Here is a 19,530-nt window from a genome sequence, read left to right as displayed (position 1 = left end):
ATAGTGAAACAGCTAAAGACGAAATATGAAGAACATTTTAGCCAAGTGGCAGTGCAGAGGTAACTTAGGGGAGACAATGTAAAGAACCCAATCTATTCAACTCTTATGAAAATGGGTAATGATTTAAGCCATAGTTTCAAATTTTATCTGAACTGAAACAAGCTATGCATGATTTATAAAGAATTTTAAGGACTTGTTGCCTTTCAGATTACAAAGGAAAAAAATCCCATTGTGGAAGTTATATTCTTGCTATTAAAACCAACCGTACTGAAGAATTTGAGATAACAGGAAAGTACAGATGTTAAAAGTTACAGAACTATAGAAAAAACTGTTCTTATTCAATACTTTTACCATTTTGAATGCAAGACCATCACTGGGCAATATTATCAGCTAAAATTAATGTACTGTCATTGCAGTAAGACGTTCACAATCTCTCAGCATTAACCTTGTTCTGCTCTCTCTGAGGGCAGAGAGCACATACTGCAAACGAGCAGTTACTGTTGCCTAGTTTCCTGTCTGTCCAAGGTAAAATTATGCATCTAGTGGCCTTTATTCATAATTGCAACACATTAGATAGGTGATTCACTGATCTAGATTACATTGTGTTAAGATGTTTTTTTGCTTGATCAAAAGAGCAGTTAATTGTTAATTTGACATTTTCCAACTTTGATAGGAGCAAGTGTCTCCCCTGCAAATATCAATGGAAGCCTGTCTTATTTGTTTTCTAAATAAATTTTATCTTCATTAATTTTTCCCATGGAAATTACCTAACATGTTCATCTATATTTTCAGGTGTCAATGGTACTCAAATATGCCCAGTCTCAATTGCCATAGCAGAAGACTATGGTTTTTATGGCAACATCCCTCGCCTCCGATACCTTCGCCTGGATGGAAATGAAATTCAACCTCCAATCCCATTGGACATCATGATATGTTTCCGACTACTTCAGGCTGTTGTCATCTAAAGATATGACAGTGTCACTCTTATGGTGTGAGAGTTCTAAGATACAAGTTTTGCTGGAATGAAACTTGTCCTAACTCGTAAATCAAGAACTAACAGCTTTATTTTGACTTTAATTTTTACTTTACTTGCATCTTTTCTATGGCTGAAAAGATTGTTCTTCTTTCAGAAGAGATTTAAGATGGATATGAAACATGCTTAACATTTTACCTAAGAATTCCTTATGCGAATATTTTGAAAATCATCTGTGTAAAATCCCAGATATTCTAAAGCAAATTCTTGTCTACTCCATCTTTCTTGTCAAATGCTACGTCTACCCTGTTATCATTGCTACAGACAAGTTGTATTTCCTTATTTTGTTCCATAGTACCTACCACAATGAATTTGGATGCACTTGGCTAAATATTTATGCTAGAAAAATCACAAGTTGTATGACTACTAGTTATCAGAAGGGCCACTGCCTTTTTTAAGATAGTGACCAATGGTGAACAGCCACTTAACATGTAAATAACTCATAAATTGCTGTCATCCTTTGAAGACTGATACTCTTAAACCATGAAGTATATGAGGCTCAAAGTCCAAAGCAATATACTGAATATGTATTGTTGTATGGATTCATTCAGTGTATGATTTCAGAATTGGAATACACAGATCTAATTCAAATCCAGCAACGAGGGAATGTGAGATGAAATCTTGGTCTGTCAAAATGCCAATTTTCTGCTGTTTGATTCTTCAGTATTCCATTTCTAGTTTTAACACCATTTCTTTCTGTAGCTTTGGGATAGTAATTGAATATTTGATTCATTTTAGTTTCCACAGAGATAAAACCAAGAACAGTAATGATTACATATTTCATAGACTAGGTACTTCACAAAAAAATGGGATGGCTAGTTAATATAATGATGATAAAGAAAAAATTAAGAAATTAAGAGATACATTCCTTCCCAGCTATTTACTGAATTAGCCAAATAATTGCATAGGAATTGTATCACTTCAAGCAAATACAATCAACTCAGAGCAGTATTTAAATATCTGCTGATCCATTTAAATGCACATAATAACACTGGATTTTAGACAAGTCCAGTTATTCAGAACACAGCACATTCAAAATGTACTAAAAAGGGAGATATCAGCAGGCATTTTTTCATGAAATGTGGTTGGGTTTTTTTCTGTTTTTATAGGATAATATTGGGATTTCAATAGTCAACGTAAATATTAGAGTCAACTATTCACTAGGAGAGTATGACATTTTTATTTCTGATAGCACAACAGACTATCCATCAGTCAATTATTTTAGTCTTTTATTTGTAGATAGAAGCAATTAGTTATTAGCTCTTTGATAGCTTGCATCTATTTCTAACATTTTAAGACTGGCCTCAGTAGGAAGCATGTAAAGACTATGCATGTGGTATAATTTTTTCTTTGAAGATGAATAATTTTCCTAAAAGTAGATTTCTAAAAGGGTTGAGAACTGCAATTTCTAACACTCAGTTTCTTTTTACCTGAAAATCAGGCCTTATTCTGCTCCACTGCACTTGTGGAAATAGCCCATTACAGAAAACCATCATACAAATAACCCATTCAGAAAACCTGTCACAAGAAGATTTATTTCTGCAGTTCTTTTTATGTGATGACTGACAAACTTCTGCCATTCTAGCAAAATATTTTCTGTACCTCTGTGTTCACCCTATATGAAAAAATACATATTTAAAAATTCTATACAGTATGTATGCATGTTTACCTATGTTCTTTACATAATAATAGCATAGTAATTTATTTTTTTGGGGAAAATAATTATGTGACAATACTACTAATTAAATTATAACAATAATTATGTGCTTGTACTTGGAAATCACTTTCTACTTTAATCAAAGAACAAATATACATACTCCAAAGTGAATATTCACAGGCTTATATGCATATTATTACCATTGTTTACAGTTCTAACTGATTGCACAGCAAAACATCATGAAATTCTAGCCAAAATTTATGACCCTTTTAGGCAGTATATACACGTTAAAATAGAAAAGACTAACCCTTCTCCAAAGAGTTGTCAAGCTTATATATGAGAAGTGATGGTATGTAAAATCATATAGGGATACTGGAGCATCAAGGTACCCAATCTTCTTGATTCGGGCATTATGTGATGAAATCAGGGTCACATAATCTGATGAAATCACTTTTAGCAGTTATTTTCCATCAGCTGTCCTGATATTAATGGATTTTTCCAATCCACTGTAGGGTGGAAAGCCTTATAAATTAGTTCTTCAAAGATCAGTACTATCTTATGGAACAATCTTTGGACACATGCAGATCTCTGCTCAAAACTTGTCCCTGTCAAATCCTGTTTAATCTGAGTGAAGATAAAAATTCATGACAACCTGGGACAAACATGCTGCTGCCAAGTGCTCTGTGTTTTACACCTTTGATGCCATCTGCTGACTCCAGTTCTGGGTACTGTTTAATAAGGAGAAAATCTTAGGTGTCCTAATTTGTCCCATCTTAATTCCCTCTCCCAGAACCAGCAGAATGAAAAGCAGTTATGTTACTGCAGTGACCTTCACAAGATAAATCAACCCTGGCTGGGGTTTGAGCTGCTTTAGCGCATGAATGTGTCTATTTGCAACAGTCAAAATGTTCATAAACATTCTGGGAAAGTCGGTGAAATTTCTTCTCAGTTTACAATAAAAGGCCTAAATTGCATTATTGTGTGGAACTACACAATGTAGGCTTTCAGCCACACCTCATTCAAACCATTTGTTATGCCAGAAGACTGTAAAGGAAAATGTAAAACACAATGTCCTTCTCCCTGTGAAGAGAGTTCCTAAAACAATGTAAAAAGCATCACTGTGCTTGAAAGTCTGACGTTAATCCCTCCTAATCCAAGATTGCTCTAAGACTTCCCACTGATATTTCCTGGTTCAGAAAAAATTGCACTCTTTCACTGCAAGGAGGGAGGAACAGACTTCTCAGCTGTCCTGTGTGAATCCACAGCTGGCTTCATAAAGCTGACATTTGCTTCACTTAGTTATCAGAGCACATCACAAACAGTTTTGAATGGAATAACATGTACAGAAACAAGTACATTTGCAAGTGTGAGAAGTTGAGAGCAAAGGAGGTCACCTTAAACGTATTGCAGTTGTGGTCAATTGGTAACCAAACCACAAAGACCAAGTGCTTTGCCAGAAATGCATATTACATTAATTTTGAAAATATGGTTATCAACACAGATGTGTTACCGCCTCAACCCAGGGTGCAGAGAGTTGCTCTGTAAAGAAAAGCATTAAAGCAAAGTGAAAGGCTCAAGAACTAAGAAATATCCAGATGTTTCTGACATGTCTGCCAGCTTGATTGGAGGCTGGATGCTGGATCTATCAAAAGACTGTGTGGTTTTATAATGCAGCTGGCTCTGCAGGAAAAAAAGTCCTTTATAGATGCTGCCAGCATAGTTAAAAAATCAACAATATGCATGAATCTCCCTGCTCCATGCTCTTCTCTGTTATTTTCTATTTATTTCTCAATATTCCAACTGTTGACTACCACTTTCTTCTTCAACATTTTTAATGAAAAACATTACCACAACAATCATCTGCAGATGCCATTGACCACAGCAGCTTGTATGACACTTGAAGGAAGAAACACAAACACTAAGAGGTAAAAATTTTGAAGACAACTAGCAAGACAGTTTGCATGTTTGTAATTACTAAGTCCAACACATATCTTGTGTCACTGAAGGGATTTTCATTCACCCTTGCTGCACCCAAATGGTTTCTAATATTTGCCACAAATATTTGCTGTCATTTTTCCAGCCTAGAAAAAATATTTGGTGATATTATATTGCAACTAGTTCTGTTATCTACCTGGAATCAGATTACTGTAACACCTGAACTGCTGTGTTAGTTGTTGAACCAAGCTAATGTTCCACTTCTGCCATGTGTGGCAGAGGATCTTTGACACTCTTGAAGTCAGCAAGTAAGCATCCTCCTCTTGGCTGAAAGTCTCCTATGTAAGTGAATCACCCACCCCCCACTCACCCACCCTCGAATTGCTTACCCTTTTAAACATAAAGGCTACCTCTACAAGGCACCACACAGTCTGTGTAATGATAGGAGTAGTACTAACCACTTCAGATCAAGCGTATGAAGCATCATTTGCACCATGTTCTGCCTTAGCTAATTTACCTTCTTCCCCATTAATGGAGGTAATATTGCTTCTTGGTCCTGCGCTTGCTCTGTCAGTGCTAGTTCCAACAAATACGTACTGTAATGAATTTGAAACCTTTCCTAATACAGTTGTTTCTTACACTCCCTGCTTTGTTGCCAACACTCTGGATATTCTTTTTTGGCATTATCTCTGGGTATTACTGTTTCTGTCCTTGTTTCTGTAGCATATGCATTAGACCAACCTATCTGCCTATTACCTTGATTTAGTTTTGTTTCTTCAGTGTCTTTTAGCTTCAGCATGTTTATGCATGCTGTGCTAATGGTTGGTCTGATTTCATCTGTTCCCTGGAAGCTCAGTGCATCTGGGTTTCTCTAGAAGCACCATCCTGACTGCCACACATGTACTGCAGCAGAACAGCATGCCCCGTTGCTCACAGAATTCATACCTCCTCCTACGCCTGTGCACGGACCCAGGCTGATGGTGTCACATAGATAAAGTATATCGGAAATCTCTTTTCCAAGGATTCCTTTTCCTTCCCCCATTCTTTTTTATAAGAAAATTAGTGAAGAAACTGGAATCATCCACAAACAAGACCTGTTCCTAATTAGGGACAGCGGAAATGAAATTTACATGTAGAATCAACAGCTTCAAGTGAAATTAGGCTTTTTCAATAAATCATTTATTCATTAAAATGCTCTATCACAGTTTTTATAAATAATTAGAGAATTCAGAAGAAATACACAAATGGCTTCAGCAATGGGAAAGAAAAAAACCCCAACCAACGTGTATACTTTTTTTTTGAATAATCATGTTGCTAAGACATCCATGTAGCATTATATGCCCTTCTCTAGGTAATGAAACCCTAGAACTTGTCTGAAATCATGCTCTAGCTACTAGGAAGCCTATCTCAAGGATGATAATCTCGTTGTGATGCTTTGCTTTGTTTCAGGACTTGAAATAATCACCGAATCTCTATCCTGGCAGTGAGGATAGCCATCATGGTATTATAGGATCTAGGCTCAAATCCTTGTCTGAATCAGAAGCAGAATGAATTGAAGTGTACATTTTTCTCTCTAAGGAAGCTGTTTTGAGCACCAGACTAGAGGTTCACTCTGTTTTGTGAGTCCTAAGATTTGTTTCTTTTAATGACTGGAACAGCTTCAAATGAAAAAGACTGATAGCATCCCTTCTCATCACGGCTTAGCAGCAGAATGGCAGGAGTTACCTAAAGAAGCTGCTAGACACAGGGCCCCCAAATTCCATGCCTCTAAATTACTGGCCAAATGGGGAAGCAAAATCTCTTGGTGAAGATTTTCTCTGAAGATCACGGTGTTTTGGATCTTTTAAAAAGCTGGTCATTGATATGTTTATTTTGGTTTGGTGTAAGCTCTGTAACATTCAATTTAATATACAATATATAAACATGGTGTGAGGTTTATTTTCCATTTCAAAAAGAAAATAGAAAAATATTTAATTCTTAGGCAAATAAACATGAATATTTTTTATATTGGTCTGACCATCAAACAAACAGAAAAGCCACTTTTCTGTTCTTGAGCCAAGATTGCCATGCTTTCCTTTTTTCCTCTATTTTTTTTCTCTTACATTTGCATTCTGTCTGGTATCACATAACAGACAAATCAGGTATGGAAGAACATTAAGAATGTTTTCAGCTGCAATATTACGTATGCTTCTTATTCTCCTCAAAGTGTTAATAAGTCTCATGCCTGTATTTTCCTGCTTTTGCAAGCTCTGCGTACAGGACTCCTTTTTTGTGTTGTTTCAACCGCAGTTACCATCAGTGTTTGTGCAAGATACCTGTGCAGGAAAGAAGTGCTCCCAGGTATTCAAGGCTTTCTGTGGTGCCTGCTTTCCTCATACTTGACACCCACCTCTTGACGATACTTGACTGCCTACCTCTGAAGCTCTTGTGGGGCTTATGGTGGTTTAATACTGCCTCGATACTGGGATTTCTCCCAGTGTTGGTACTGTGAAGGATGGAGCAGGACAAGTCTCATTGCTGCTGGGCTGCCTCTAACATGGGCCATCTGGGCTGATGGAGGAATGACAGCCCGTGCGCCTGGTGTCTGAGGAGCTGAAGCAGCTGTCCCGTAGCTCAGGCTTATGAAGCAGTTACATTGAGTGGTAGGAATCAACACAAGAAAGAGGTTCAACAACTAAATGAAGCATATTTTGTTACAAACGAGCAGAACAGAAAATTGCCCAGCACTAGATAGACAGAGATGGACATGTAATTGGAGCAAACTTTCAGACTGACAAGTACATGCAAATACTTGTATAGGTGAGAAACAGAGAGAGAGAGAGAGAGACAACATTTAGCTCTGTCTGGCTGAGGATTAACGATGATGAGAAAAAAACCCAACAGCTTTTTTTAAACTGTTTCAGACTTGGAGGATCCCAATTCTGATGGAAATCCAAAAGCCCACCTGATGCATTCTGCCTGGCATATTTGGTCATATAACAATCCTATAAAATTTAGAAAAAACCCCGACCTAAATCTTCGGTATATCTGCCATGCTTTCTGTTAGCAGACATACAGAACTGCTTGGTGAAATACATTTTCTTTCACAGGCAGACCTTAACCTTCAATGTGTCAAGAAGTAATCTGGAGACATTTCCACAGCCTCATCTATATCAGTGTCAGCAAACAGTCCCCTTTAGGTGAGAGCTGCACGCACTCTGGAGGGCAAAAACAATTCTACAGTCATTGCCTTGTTCCTTTCCACGTTTCCTTCAAGCAGTCGTCCACACAGACTGAACTGCCTGAATGTCCATGAACTACCGGCAGAAAAGACACCCCAGTTCTTGCACTTCCATTTCCACAAGGGATTCTGGAAGCTGAATGAGGAGCAAGGGAAGGAAGGATCCTGGTTTGGCTGGGGAAATTTTCATGGCAGCCCCTGGTGACTGGAGACATGAACCAGGCTTCTTGGATTGGTATGTCTAAACAATGTTGGGGGCGGGGCAACCTTAAAACAGGGGATTCTTCTTAATTAACTTTTGGGTTTTAAGCTTTCACAGGGTTCGTAAAACTGTACTTTATCCATGTGCAACAGAACTAAAAATGTCACTGACTTTTAACCAAAGCTGAAATTCTCTGTAATCAATGACTTGAGGAACAGAATTTTCACATTGCCACTACCTCAGCCTCACCTGGCTCGGTGCCATTTCTCACTGAGCCTATGTAATGATCTCCTGTAGCTTCCTTCGGAGTCATGCTAGCTCAAGTCATTAGTGCAAATGGAAGAGAGATCTTTGGAAACCTATGCATGAAGCTTGGACAGTTTGTTGCTAAGTCATAAAACCAGAGGGACTTCAGAAGGAAGAAATAGTTGAAAGCTGTGAATGCAGAAATGGAAACTTTTTCCCCAAAAACTGGCTCTTTTGATTGCAGTGACTGAGTTAACATTTGCAGAGTTTTCTGATAGTGTGTAATGATTTGTCTGTTCCCATTTACCTTCTCAGAGGTAAACAGTAGGTTGGTGACACAAACAAGTTTGTGACATTATCTTTTTTTTTCCATACAGACTATTGTGATCAGATCTAAACAGTCATCAATCAGCTCTTCTAGGTCTCCAGAAACTGTTTAGACATAGCAGTTCAGGCACAGCTCAGTAGTTAGGAGTGTTGCTGAAAGCTGATAAAAAACATTTTATCCTTTGGTTAAAACAAACAAACAGACAACCCACACCAAAAAAACCCACAAAAAATGCAACTCTCCTTTGAAAGTTGTAATCTTTTCAGGGAGAATATGTCAAATACTCAAATAGTTTTCATTAACCTTTTCATCATTTTATAAACCACTTCCGTAACAGTTCTGATGAATTCATGAACCTTAATTAAAGAAAATAAACTTTGAACAGGCATATCTTACCATCAGCAGACAATTCGAAATGTTTTAGATAAATCTTTTCACATTGATCTGTTAGAAGACACATTTCATATTGAATATTTGCATCTCATTGAAGTGAAAACACATTTCTAAATTGTCCCTGCTCTCTGTGTGTGTAGATACACATTTTAATTTTAAGATTTTTTTCAAATTCAACTAAATTCCTGAAGAACTGGGAATCACCTGAGCTGGTGGCTGCAGTCTACTTGCTTGCTGGCTGGGAATGGAAATTCCTATTCTTTCAAGAGAGTTAGACCTCAGAGCAAAGCCTCTTCACTTGTCTAAAGATGAGTGAGACATGCTGAAGCTCTGTCCTTTCTACAGCTTAAAAAAAAAAAAAAGCAAAAAAAAAAAAAAAAGCTGAAAGCACTGCTCATACAGCCCTTGACTAGAATTAGGTGGTGCTTCCCCTTCTGCATCACAAGATCATGGAGTTTTGTTGTCACTTGTTAACTGTGAGCAGGTACAAAATAGTGTGGAAAGGGAAGTGATGTGATAAAGCCTGGTCATATGAACAAATGGGAAATCACAGCCAAAGTGGCTGTGAATCGTATTTCTTACTTAGAAAGGTATATTAGCTTTTGCCACATTGATAGTCTTTTCCACTTGAAAAAAATCCTCTTTTACAGTATTGTAGTTCTGCAAAAACTGCCTGCTTAGGGACAGTTCTTAGAGATCTCAGAAATCTGTGCAAGACCTTCAGCTGTAGTTGGTATAAATTTTACACAGTATTTCCAGATATATGAAAAGTTTTTTGTTGCAGCCTACCTCTGGCCAAGTAACAAAACAACTCATCATTTGTCATGTCACCAATATAACCACAATTTGATGATAAGGAAGGAGACAGAGGAAATCAAATACTACAAAAAGGATGAGAGATGTGAAAAAGAAGACCACGGAGGGAAAAGAATATGAGGAATTTGGGATGGAGGATAAAAGATAAAGACGGAAAATAAGACAATTTGGAAAAGAAGGAAGCTTGAGAGATGCCTGTTTGGGCATTCCTTTGCATGAGAGGAAAAGGAGGGGGAAGGAGACACAAAGAGCTCAGATACTTTTTGGGAGCAAAACTGAAAACCTGGAACTTGGAAACTACTGATCTGCAATGCCTTTTGTAGCAGTGGTCGTTCTTAAAACCTGAGACTTATAACGTCTCAGCCTAGTCTAGCGTTACCTCTTTTGGGATCTGGCAGGACACCAACAGCTAATATAAAGTGTTTAATATTTGTAATGCTGTCTAAAGCACTGTGATTAATATGTAATCCAACATTTGAGCCTTATCCAAACACAAAGAAACAGTGCTGATGTGAAAATAACACCCATGAGCTTTCTTCAGATCATGCATTACTGTATTCTGTGCACTGTTTCATGATGATGTGGAGTTGCCTTTTAGAATGAATTCCAGAAGGAATATCATAATATGCCACAACCATGAATTTCATTAAAGACTTGTTGGAAACCACATGAAGAGGCAATGTCAGCTGGCAAATCAGCTCTGCAGTGTTCTCAGGCTTAACTTTTATCTTGTAAACCATATGCTTCTCCATGTGCTTAGTTTTATCAGCTAATGTTTCAGACACTGGCTGATACAAGATCCATGGTCTACTAATTTTCAGTGGCATGCTAACTTACTGGGTTTTTCAGAAGTCCTATGGCCCCTTAAATACTTTCAGGTGCTGAATCATGGCTCAGATGTACTACAAGCACAAAGGTAAAGTTGTGTTTCTTGCTAGCCTCCACTTAATATCATACAATGAAAAAACCTCTCATTTTCTCTAGGAATAGCAGGAAAAAGAGTGTCCATGCTGAAGGAGAAAAGTCAGCATTGGGTGGTTACAGCAAAAATGTTTAAAGAAGTTCTAAGTACAGTCCCAACAAAGGTTAATCATAAAATCTTTGACATCACTACTCTTGTGAATGGGATGGCTTTGTAAATTCATCTTATTCATGACCCATAGACAATTGGATACTTAATCTTTATTAATACAGACAATTCAGATTGCAGAATATCAGAAATCCAAGTTGCAGCAATTTTTTCACTGGACAACAAGTTATCTTTCCAGATAAATATTGTTCAGGCTTTCTTTTTTCTTTCTTTCTTAACAGCAGATAAACATCTGATACTTTGAGGTTCCAGGAATTTAAGAGGGAATTGCTTATTAAATGGATAGATTGGGTTACTTTGGTCCCAAACAGATTCTGGTCAACAAATCGACAGTGAAAACAGCAGCACTGTTTCAAAACGGCCATGACAGCAATAGCAACAAAATTCAGCTGTTCCCTCACCCTGGACTAAGAAGTCACTGAAGGAGCCATTCCCAGACAGTGAGGGTGACCTTATGGGCTCCTATTAAAAAACGAAGAGAAAAGAAAGGGGTAAAAGGGGAAAGAAAGGGGTAAAAGGCAAATTGTGTGAATTTCCCTATTCCCTACTTTAACATTATTGAGAACAGTGTAAAAAGAGGTTAACTTTAAGGGCTGAATTTCAGTGACAAACAGGAGGGAAAGCTGAGAAGAAAGGACTCAATTGCTCTCATATCAAAGCCCTTTACCCAAAGTATTACTTTAGGGCTCAACCTTAACACAACGACATTTTTATTTCAATACATAATCTAGTTAAGGAAAAAAAAAATGTTCTGGATCATGCATTCCCTCTCCACATCTACATGTCTGCTTGCCAGAATCCCACAGTGCTAGGCTTGTTCTTTGTGTCAATAGCACATGATTGAGTGATATGTATGCTCGTTTCAGTATGTTGCTTTCCAATTAAATATATGCGTAGGACGCAAACGAAATGTACTGTGTACACGTAAGACATAAGGTAGAGGAAGAGGCACAAGAGTGAATAAAAAATATTATTAAATGGAGACTTTCATGAAACTGGTTTTAATTAGAAAAAAAAAAAAAAAAAAAGATTTTAGCCATAATCAATGCTTCAAGCTATTCCGGAAATAATCCAAGGGAAATGAAATGAGAATGAGGTACATGAAAGCTTCTGGGTTTGCAATAGTAACAGCTGTGTCTAGAGAACCTGGACAAGGATGCTTCTTATTCAAATATATCTGTTTTAAATAGTATTTTCAACTCAAGCATACATCTCTGTCCATTAAAACAAAGAAAAAATCCAGTGCTAAACAGCATATGATCTTCAGTAAACAACCTTATAATCAAACACCATGTAATTAGTGCAAGAATTGAATGCCAAAAATATGTTGTGATTCCATGAAATGTACCCTTAAGGATTTGTGAAAAAGAATAGATATTCTAGGACCTGTGTCCATTTATCCCATTCTGTTCCACATGAAAGAAATTATATTAAATCAACTGAATATCTGGAAAGAATTAAATCATCATCTCTTATTGGCAAGCCTAAAGGAAAAAATCACAAGAAAGCACAGTTTTATACAATAAAAGTTCTCATGTTTCATGGAGTTAAAGAGTAAAAAAAAAAAACCAAAAAAAAACCTGCCAAAGGGAAAGGTTTTGTTGCCGTTGGTTATACTTCCTAGACAATATGTTATGGAGTACTCCTCTGTTCCCTTTTATTATCTTTATTCAATGATCTAAAGTTGCAGACATAGAACCCAGACTTCTTTAAATGAAACCATTTCAAACTATCGCAGAAAGTCCTATGGGAACAAACTCTTCTCTCTAGCAGCTGATACAGTGACAGTCTATTGGCACTATACAGTAGCAACCAAAACAGACTGGTCCTCTCAGCAGGGTTCTTTTTAATGATAGAAATGTCTGGCTTTTTTACTGCTCTCGTTCTGTTTAAAGTAGCATGTGGGCCAAAATCTGCCTTTGTTAATGGTGTGTCAGAGGTGCAAATGAAAGCAAGGACTTTCTCCAGCAGACTAAGCTCACCACGGGCTCCAAATGATTTACCTCAGAGATGGCTTTGGTTCAGTAATGGCATTTTACAAGTCACGCTGCACTGTTCTTTAATTTCTATTTACTTTTGGCATAATATGCTTGCATATTAGCTATCATTAAACCACCACAAAATGTTCAGGGCTCAACTTTCACTTAATCTGCACTCTGATGTGAAAATATGATTTTCACCGGCTGAGGCTGTGTCCCTCAGACTTTACTAGGGAGAAGGCATAATCTATGAATACTAGAGATTACAAATGACTTGCACACTTACAGGTCTGCATATAAGATAAACTGAAATTTCTATTTTCCTTCCAGAAAATGATCGTGTGAGCAATTGGTGGTTCAGCATCTTATTTATGGATTTAGCAGCAACATCTGTTCCTGGGTGTCCCTCTATGTCTCAGATCATTCCTCAGTAGGCCTTAGTCCTTCCCTCACTCCCTTCCATGCTCTGCTGGTCTCCTGTTGCTCATTTTCCTTAGACAAGTAAATTTATTCACACTACTTGATCTTTAACCTCTGTGGTGAGGATTCCCCAATCTCCTGCTGAAGGCTATATTAAAGAAACTAGAATTTGGAATGGGAAAAGATGAAGCTTATTCTTTTTCTTCTGTAATTCTCCACAATGCTCTCCATGTGTCTTCCTTACTGCTATTAATTTCTTCCCCACTCTTCTTTTGGACCCCTCCTTCTTCTTGCTGTGGTCTGACTTTTGTCACTGCATGCTATACTCTTTGCTGTGTCTGGCCTATTATTTGTATATGTGGCTTTTGTCAGTACATTTATAAATCTCAGTTATTATAATCTCTTATTTCCAGTCTTTGGTACAGCAGTTCCTGTATTTTTCCTTCTCTTTCCTCACATGTGATCATTCAGATACACTTCATACATTAAAAATGTAAAGTTTCAAATCATCTTCCTTGCTTAGCATTTTGACCACATCAGGCTATAGCTGAACATTTCCACTTATTCCCTTTTTCCAGCTGATGAAATTCAAGCTTCTGATCTTCAGGTAGGCCTTGTTGATTTGGAGCAAAAATCCCAGTTTCTTGCTATCACATAATCCAATTCATATATCTCTGTGATTTTACACTAAAACCTCCAAAGGCTTTTCACTGTGACTGGACAGTTGCTCCAGAATCTATTGCTCTTACAGTTAGAAAACTTTTAAGTTCCCACCTGAATTTATATGTGGCTGATGTAGGCCCTTTTGCGGTGGTGCGAGCAGAGGTTGGTTTTTCCAGTCACTTGCAGTGGACCAACTGACTATCAAAAGGAATCAGCAAAATAACTGTGGGCATCTGGGCAAACAGCACTATAATCACCACATTGCTCATCAAAGGACAGAAGCAGAAAGAAAGCACCATTTATACAATGAAATTTAACACTGTTTCCTTTGTGCTTGGATGGAGAATTTTCCTCTGGACCAGAGCTGGAGTAATTCGCTCAGTCTAAAGCTGGATGAATCTGGATTAATCTGGCTTTCCTGACTTCAGGAAACTTGCACAAGCTGAAATTTTGCCACATGTGATTCCCTCGCATGTTTATCGGCACAACTTTGTGTGAAAACAGGACATTAGCAATCTTGAAATAGCACTGGGACACACTACATCTGCCGTTACTTTGAACCCTAAAAACTTTCCTTTCCCTTCTGTGTCTCATGCAGTCCTTGTGTATTTTCCCAACTCTTGCTTAGATCTGGTTTATCTCTTCTGATTGATATACAGTAGCAAAATTTCACTCAACTTAGAATTTGACCTGTATTTAAGCTGTACTGGCTGTGCTAGGTGGAAAGTCTTTCCTCAGCTAACTCTGATCCTGTTTCTGTGAATGGCAGCACAGAGATGACAGAGTTCACGGAGCAGAGACCTCATAGTAATTTGTTGCAGATGGCGAGCTGAGCAAATGCTGATTGCAGTTTAATTTTAAGCAGTGAGAATTAATGGCACATTGTGCAGGCAATGAAGCAAAACAAAGAACCCCCCCTAAAAGGCAATCCTGCAAATCAGACATTTTAAGGTCATTTAATTACACTATCTTGAGGTTCTGTGAAGCTACCAGGATCTGTCTGTCTCTGTGTGTGTGTGCATAAATTAGAAAAACACATTGGGAAAACACCACATACATTTCAAATAGAAACTGACAAGTGCTGTTTTAATACTTCAGTTCAACCAAAAATAATCACAAAATATTAATTTAGGTATTTTTCTTGGATATTTGCCTTTAAAAATATGATTGATGTCTGGCCTGTAAAATGGCAGACAAATTTATAAGTCTTTTATCAACCAGTGAGAGCTTCCTTTACTGTCATGCTAACAGCAATCTGCACTTTTGCTGAACTGCTTTCTGGTTTAATGTTTTCCAAAAGATAATAGTTTTTTAAAATATGTTTTCTAAATATTTAACTGATAGAAATAGAGGTCTGGCTAACATTGTATTTCATTCCTGTTTACAGTCACATTGCTTTATAGATAATAGAAAAAACACCATGGTAATTCTAACAGCTAAAGAAAATTAATATTTTTCCTTAAAGCCTATGAAAAAAAATTAGATTCTCACATTCTTTGTGCATTAGTGTCTCAAAGAACATGTTCCCAAGCCTACTCAGAAAAGAAACAGTTTAAAGCAGAAATTCAAAGCAAATAAAGAGACATATTGGCTGAAGGGTGGTGTGTCTCATATTTGCAGTGCCAGAGGTCCTGGAGTCAGACTGTGGTTAGCCATGGCACAGGCCAGCTATGTCTGTCTCACTGTGCAACTGGCTCAGTCACTTCTGCCCGATGTTCCCCGACTGAGTACCCACTGCCCACGCTCCCCACTGCCTGCCCCAGTTCCTCCTGTGCCTTTCCATTGTGCCAGCTGAAGCTGGCTGGTTGCTGTCGACTGGAACCAGGCATTCAAAAGCTGGAAAGAGCCTGAAATGCTCTGTTGTAGTTGGGGCTGGATCATCTAACAGGAGTCATGCTCTCTCAGAAGCTCTATCGAGAAATACATCTTTGGGTTTAGCCTAGTCGCTGCCCCATCAGAGACCTGGCGCTTCTGTGGGCATAGGCATTGCATTACTCAATCTACCTGCATGCATCTGTGAAGCAGGATGGTCTTCTCTCTGTCACAATAACTAACCTGTGAATGCTGTCTTTTGCTAGGAGGAGCACTAAAGAGGGCTTCTAAAGCTGGTGTACCTTCTCCCTTCCCCTTCCTTCCACTCCCTGGTGCCAGAAGTCATCCTGCAGGTCATGGTGGTGAAGCTGTTTCCCTCATCTACAGCTTGTCTAAAAATCTTGGTACCATTCATGACACTGGACACTGTGGAGCAAGCCTGGAACGTGGTGCTTTTTGTTTGTTTCTTTGTTTGTTTTGGGTTTTTTTTTTTTTTTTTTTTTTTTTTTTTTTTTTTTTTTTTTTTTTATCAAATATTTCAAAGCCATAAACTGCTAGACTGCTAGTTAACAGAAAACTTTCCATAGAATGAAGACTGTTAAAAAAAAAATAAAATAAATAAAGCAACCAAAAAACTTTTGCTAAAAAAGCCCCCAACATATGAAAATATAGTCATTTCAAAAAATCATTTCTATGTTATTAATGTGAAGAAAAATTATAGACAGTCAGTTGGACTGGCAGTACCAATCCTGCTGAAGTTCAGGTCAGTTCTGAATATAGTGACGGATCTGTTTTGCTACAATCACTTTCAACTGTCACCTGCAGCTCTATTTTACAGTCTCTGTATTACAATTAAGTTCATTAGAAAAAGAATCCTCTTTGCAGACCTGCATATTTTGAAACTCCTAAACATAGGGTTACAATTTTAATATTTTATAAAATCCTATGAAATACATTCCAATACTATATACATCTTATTCCTGGCTTTTGCAACAGGATAACTATAATTAAAAAAAAAAAAAAAAAAGTTAAGTTTTAAGATTGAACACCTTTTTTTTGTTTGTTTGTTTGAAAACATCTGTAAAAATAGTTGGGGGGGCTAAAAGAGACGTATTTTGCCGTTTGTATCCCAGCTTTATAACAAGTATTTTTTTAGTTTTTTTTCTTCCAGAAGGCACCCTTATATTCAATCCTTTTTTCTGTAAAAAATTGAGACAATGGATTTATTTCCCAAATGCCAAACTAGAACAATGTAGGTTAATGTAGTAGAGCTTCCCTTGAGATCAATGTCCTCAGACTCACTTAACTTGGCTACTACTAGAAGAAACAATCAAAAGGAAACAATGCATAAATTCTATTGAAGGATGCATAATAACATGAATGCCAACTGCATGCCTGTTACACTTGTGCCTGAGCAAAGTATGATAATGGTTTATAATCTGCACTAATAATTACCAGACTGTTTTGCAGGTTGGAGTAATTTTAATTTCTTTGGATCACTGTAGGTGAGAATTACATGCTAGTAGAAATACACTCTAGTGAGAGAGAATTGCATGATGTAAAAGTGAAGATACTACAGGTAAATAGTATTCATGCATTTTGTAAGGAATTCAGTGAAAGCAGAGATCATTTTTATATTACTACTGTACAATTACATTGAAGGCATTCAAATGCAAACAACCATGCTACCCTCTTTACAAGCATTTTTTGAACATTTTAGAAACATATCTATAGCATATAAAACATGTAATATATGCACTACAAAATGTAAACCTAAAGAAACACATGCAGTTTCATAGAAAACTGGGTAAAATTTATGTTAACGAGGAAAACAACTTTCGTTCATTACCTCAATTCCAAATTTACTCAGGATAGTGAGGACATCATGACCCTCATGATGCCACATAAAATCTTTCACAGGCTCTAGCCATGAAATAAGTATAGTATTATAGTCTTCACCATTTCTTTTGAATAAATGGTTATGTCAACAGACAGTATACAATACAAAGCCTGTGCTCTAGTGAATTCCAAATCCTTGTCTTATTGAACCTTGTTTCTGGTTTATTTTTCCACCCCAAGCAAAACATTGTACATCTTTTAGCGATAAATATGATAACCCAGCTCTGAACTGTACTTGTTTAGCTAAGCAAAAACACTCTGAAGTTTTCCATCTCTGGGGCCAGGAACTGCATTTTCCTGAAAGGGTCTAACACCACCAGTCCACAGGCTGGCTGAAACAGCAGACAATAGCTCTGGATGTTAATAAAAACCATTCTGTAACACCACATGCTTGCATACTCAGCAGTGCTATCTTATGTTCAGCTATGATTAAAGAACAGAGACTTCTTTCCCAACTCCTTCTCAAAACTGATGCAAATTATACCTCTTAAACAGCAAACTGTAAATTTGGTTTTAGAAGAACAGCAGTCTGTCTAATGTGAGTAGAATATAACCCATGCATCTGAGACTGAAGCTCTGACTCCAGTCCTGGGCCTCAGTGGGAATTCCTGAGACTGCCTTCATTAATGACCTGCATGTATCTGTGTGTGCACATAGCTAATAGAACAATGAAGCACAAAACACACATTTGTTGTCACCCAATGAATTTCAAAAGTATTAAAGGATTAGTATCAAGGTAGAAAAAACCTGACCCGTTATGATTTCTCCAGCAAAATCTTCAGAAAATACATCTCTCCATCTCTCCTATGCATGTTTACATGGAACAAGGGAAAATGTTATCTTAACCACCAACCTCAATTTAAACTATATTCCAGTATTACCTGACAATTGCGTTCAAACAAAAATTAATAAATATCCTGAGACAAGCGTGTTCTCTTGGTTCTTTTGAATGCAATAAAAAGAAATGCAAGGTTCGTAATTTATTATAAAGGTTACTTCTGTTTAACCTCTGTTTTAGCAGAGTTTGATTAATCAGAGTTTTTCTAAGTGCTTTTCTAAGCTAACCATATGTTTTATTAATATATAATATATGGTAATAATCTGACAAGCTTTTCATCTGCTTTAAAATTTATAACATATAGAAAGAGTGAATAGCATGCCATGATAGATTTAACTTGTGGGCTGATTACACAAACAAATGTTAGAGAGGTAAAACTGGAAAGATATTTAAGGAGAAGCTTTGAATTTTACAGGACAGTCATGCCAGCAAGCCTGGCTAAAGATGATTAAATGTAATAGATTTTGGATCATGGTCATAGTTTGCAACAATGATTAATAATTTCAGAAGCAGATATTGCAGGTTCTAAATCATCCTTTCCAAAAGAAAAGTGGGAGCCATCCGTTCCTGTTGCTGTAGCTATGGATTTGTTGTTTGATTTTACTTTAAATGTGCATGGTCCCTGTTAAAGCTAATGCTTTATTCTTAGCAGCTAAGCAATTCCAGGTATACTGAATGCAATGATGAATCAGAGTCGAAGTAGATATGGGCTTTACATATGTAAGAAAGCAATATTCTGGGTACTCATTTAGAAAAGAAGCATAGCTTGGTAGACCAGACTGCATTAAAATATTCTGAAATTTCGCTGTTAGTAATCAAGATTAACCAGAGCCAGCATATATCTGACAAATTTTAAATAGGCATGGTTTGCTGTTTTTTTTCCTGGAAGAGTAAAAAAAAAAAAAAAAAAAAAAAAAAAAAAAAAGCAGCTGAACAGACAAAAGAGCAACAATTAATATTTGAATGACAGGAAAAAAGTCTAGTCTTATACTACAAGAT

The 19,530-nt window shown here is 37.1% G+C and overlaps 1 protein-coding gene across 3 annotated transcripts in view; it reads left to right on the top strand.

The window, feature by feature from the left end:
- KERA (keratocan) overlaps window positions 1-19,456 on the top strand; it is a 28,675-nt gene extending 9,219 nt beyond the window's left edge. For all 3 annotated transcript variants that reach the window (XM_080391407.1, XM_080391406.1, XM_080391408.1), the window contains one exon: window positions 793-19,456. In XM_080391407.1, the coding sequence (XP_080247533.1) occupies window positions 793-965 (173 nt within the window). In that variant the 3' untranslated portion in view covers window positions 966-19,456. The remainder of the gene's footprint in view (window positions 1-792) is intronic.
- The last annotated feature ends 74 nt before the right edge of the window (window positions 19,457-19,530 follow it).

The sequence above is a fragment of the Falco punctatus genome (assembly GCF_963210335.1).
Source record: "Falco punctatus genome assembly, chromosome: 6".
In the NCBI taxonomy this organism is placed as follows: Eukaryota; Metazoa; Chordata; class Aves; order Falconiformes; family Falconidae; genus Falco; species Falco punctatus.
This window is presented reverse-complemented; position numbering and strand designations above follow the sequence as displayed.